Source organism: Corticium candelabrum, chromosome 22, assembly GCF_963422355.1.
Source record: "Corticium candelabrum chromosome 22, ooCorCand1.1, whole genome shotgun sequence".
NCBI lineage: Eukaryota > Metazoa > Porifera > Homoscleromorpha > Homosclerophorida > Plakinidae > Corticium > Corticium candelabrum.
The window spans coordinates 5,693,295-5,695,858 of NC_085106.1; the positions used below are offsets into that span (position 1 = coordinate 5,693,295).

A 2,564-nucleotide genomic window follows, 5' to 3' on the forward strand; every position below is an offset into this window, starting at 1 on the left:
AGCCGTCCACATCATGTACATTTCGAAGAAAAAAGTTAGTGACGCTGATGTTAATAAAAATTCTATCGGTCCTTCTTTAAACTGCTCATTTCATAGGGTACATAACGCGAAAGAATCAGAACCAAAGTGGCTAGTCCAGCTTTCAAAGTCTGTTTATGTCTTTTGTTCTAATGATTCTGTTTTATAATTGAAAGTAGCCTGCATTTGGATGACAAAAGACTTTAGCTTCTAGCAGAAAAGTATGCCTGTAGCTTTTCATGTTACAAACGTACGTGAAGAATTAGGAATATCGACTAAGGAGCTGAGCAGCAGGTTGTTACATAAGATGTTGCTCAAGGGGCTAGGCGCAATATGGCGTTTAAGCCATAACAGAAATAAAATGACAATGCATTCTAGACAATAAAAGGACAGATTTGTTATGTATACGAAATTTAAAAACCAACATCTAAAATAGGCATTTGAAAATGAGAATGTCAAATTTGGAAACATTCACAAATTCAATGTTGTATAAATATTTAGTAGAAAGTAAACGTGTTTGGCTAGAGGCGGTTCTGTATATGATATATTGAGAGTTTAGTAACATGTAGTCTTTGTTTGTGATATATAGACAGTTCAAATTACCTTGTTAGGCGCTCTGCGTAAAGTTACCGGAAAACAAAGGAGATCTTATGGCAAAGTCCGACGCAAACAGCAACAGTTGATGGCGGCATCTAGAAACAAGTGTAACTGTAGCAGAGCTCGTCCGTGTATCGCTTCCACTTGTGGATGCAGAAAAAGAGAGTTTCGTGCAATGCACAATGCAAATGTTTTTCAAAATTAGGACTTTGTTATAATACAAGAGCAAAGAAACCAATTGAAAAACAGGTAAGTCGTGTTGTACATTCCTCTAGTACGAATGCATGCAAATGCTGTAGAGCTAGTGTGTCTAATCGACGTCAAATCTAAAGGGCTTGATTGTTCTTAGATATTAAATTCAACACCGCGTTTTACGAAAATACAGCCAAGATCCAAAAGAAAAATCTGTAATGACCACTTGATAATTGATTGTGAAAAGAAGGAATAATGTTGCTTTCCTTACACCAACGTTTGCAGCGGCATCTTTCGGCGTTTCGAAGACATCGATGCCTTTCCAAGAAACTGCCAAGAGAACACGCAAGCCAGAAGCAGTACATCGAGTAAGTGTCTTCTATTTGAAGAAAGTTATACGATTGCATGTGCTTTATTGTTTGCTGCATATTTATCAACTATAGGCGAGGAAGGGTCCAGTATTTCTGGTTAGTATTGCAGTAATTCAATGCCCATGCATTGGGCGACGGATATATGGCAACTCTTGTTCTTCTTTGTGCACAAAGTAAGAAGACAGCACAATCATGGAACGCTCTGCTGGGGGGCTTAATCAACGTTGGAAATAGTAAATGCTGTATTATCAGTTTTACAGTGTGTAAAACCGGTCGTCAGTTTAATTGAAGAGAATAGAGAATGTTTAACCATGACGGCTCTTTTCAAAATTTTTGAGTTACGAAAGCATCGTACAGCTTCTACCTGGTGCAATACTAGAAGAGCTCTTGTCAAGCTGTTAGTAGGCGTCGGTTGGAAAAACCCTCAGAGACAAATAGGAGAGCTTAGTGATTGCACGGAGTTCCTAGAAATTCTGTTGTCGAAAATGGAAGAACATTGCCAAGTAATTGTTTCTATACTTTTAATGATGACGCAGCTTTTCTTTGTTGTTGTATCAGTTCAGTTTATATTCTCTTACAACAGATGACTGCGAATGTACTTCAATCAGTATTTGGAAGTCGTTACAACCATTTCGTTCATTTGAGTGATTCGGTAAAAGATGATATTGTACCTCTTACAAGAATCGTGCAGTAAGTTGACTGACGTTTGCCTCAATTTTTATTTACAAGTCAAAAGAGGTAATCATTGCGTGTGTTATTGTCACAATCCACGTGCTATTAGTAGTCGTGTTACGAATATGGTCAGTCGAGGAGCTGTATCGGCGTTTGGCGAACTGAGTCAATACGTAAAGACTGGATTGCGATTTACCGGTAGTATATAAAACGTAGTCATCAGACGGCTTTGAGTCATTCTTTGTGAGATGTGTAGAGGCGCATAGGTGTGTAGCACTTGTCACTGTTAGTGCTTGCAGCAGATGCAGTTGTCAGACACAGCAGTAGAACAACTCTATCCTATTGCTATAACGCGTAGCTGTACTGAAGGCAGACTAAATAATCTAGCAAGTGCAATGGTCTAAATAGGCAACAGTCATGATGTCATACTAACGTGCTTTAACGCAGTGCTAACGTAAACATGCATCTAATTACTCGCGCTACATTCCTCCCTCTCTTGTAATGAAACGGGTCCTCACGTCTTCTAAGATCAGTACGACGAACAGGTAGATCGATCACAACACTCGAGTCAGTAATATCCAACGTTGTAATCCCCGGCTCTCATCCAGGCAGGCTGAACGAGTTGGCGACCAACACGACTAACAGACGGAGGTGCAGGTGGAACCATCGGTTGTGCTGGAGGGACTTGAACAGGTTGAACATTAACCGCATTGC

At 39.7% G+C, this 2,564-nt stretch overlaps 1 protein-coding gene across 1 annotated transcript; it reads left to right on the forward strand.

Moving 5' to 3' along the window:
* The first annotated feature begins 648 nt into the window (after positions 1-648).
* Positions 649-1,530, forward strand: LOC134197766 (uncharacterized). Its single transcript, XM_062667116.1, has 5 exons — positions 649-864; positions 965-1,022; positions 1,093-1,175; positions 1,251-1,274; positions 1,351-1,530. The coding sequence occupies exons 1-5, from the start codon at positions 766-768 to the stop codon at positions 1,465-1,467; spliced, it is 381 nt and encodes a 126-aa protein (XP_062523100.1). The 5' UTR covers positions 649-765; the 3' UTR covers positions 1,468-1,530.
* The last annotated feature ends 1,034 nt before the right edge of the window (positions 1,531-2,564 follow it).

What these genes read in the sequence shown, in the direction of transcription:
- LOC134197766 (XM_062667116.1), top strand. Translation starts at nt 766, where the DNA reads ATGCAGAAAAAGAGAGTTTCGTGCAATGCACAATGCAAATGTTTTTCA. An exon ending in AGAAACCAATTGAAAAACAG is followed by an intron (nt 865 to 964) that starts GTAAGTCGTGTT and finishes GATTGTTCTTAG; the next exon opens with ATATTAAATTCAACACCGCG. An exon ending in AGCCAGAAGCAGTACATCGA is followed by an intron (nt 1,176 to 1,250) that starts GTAAGTGTCTTC and finishes TATCAACTATAG; the next exon opens with GCGAGGAAGGGTCCAGTATT.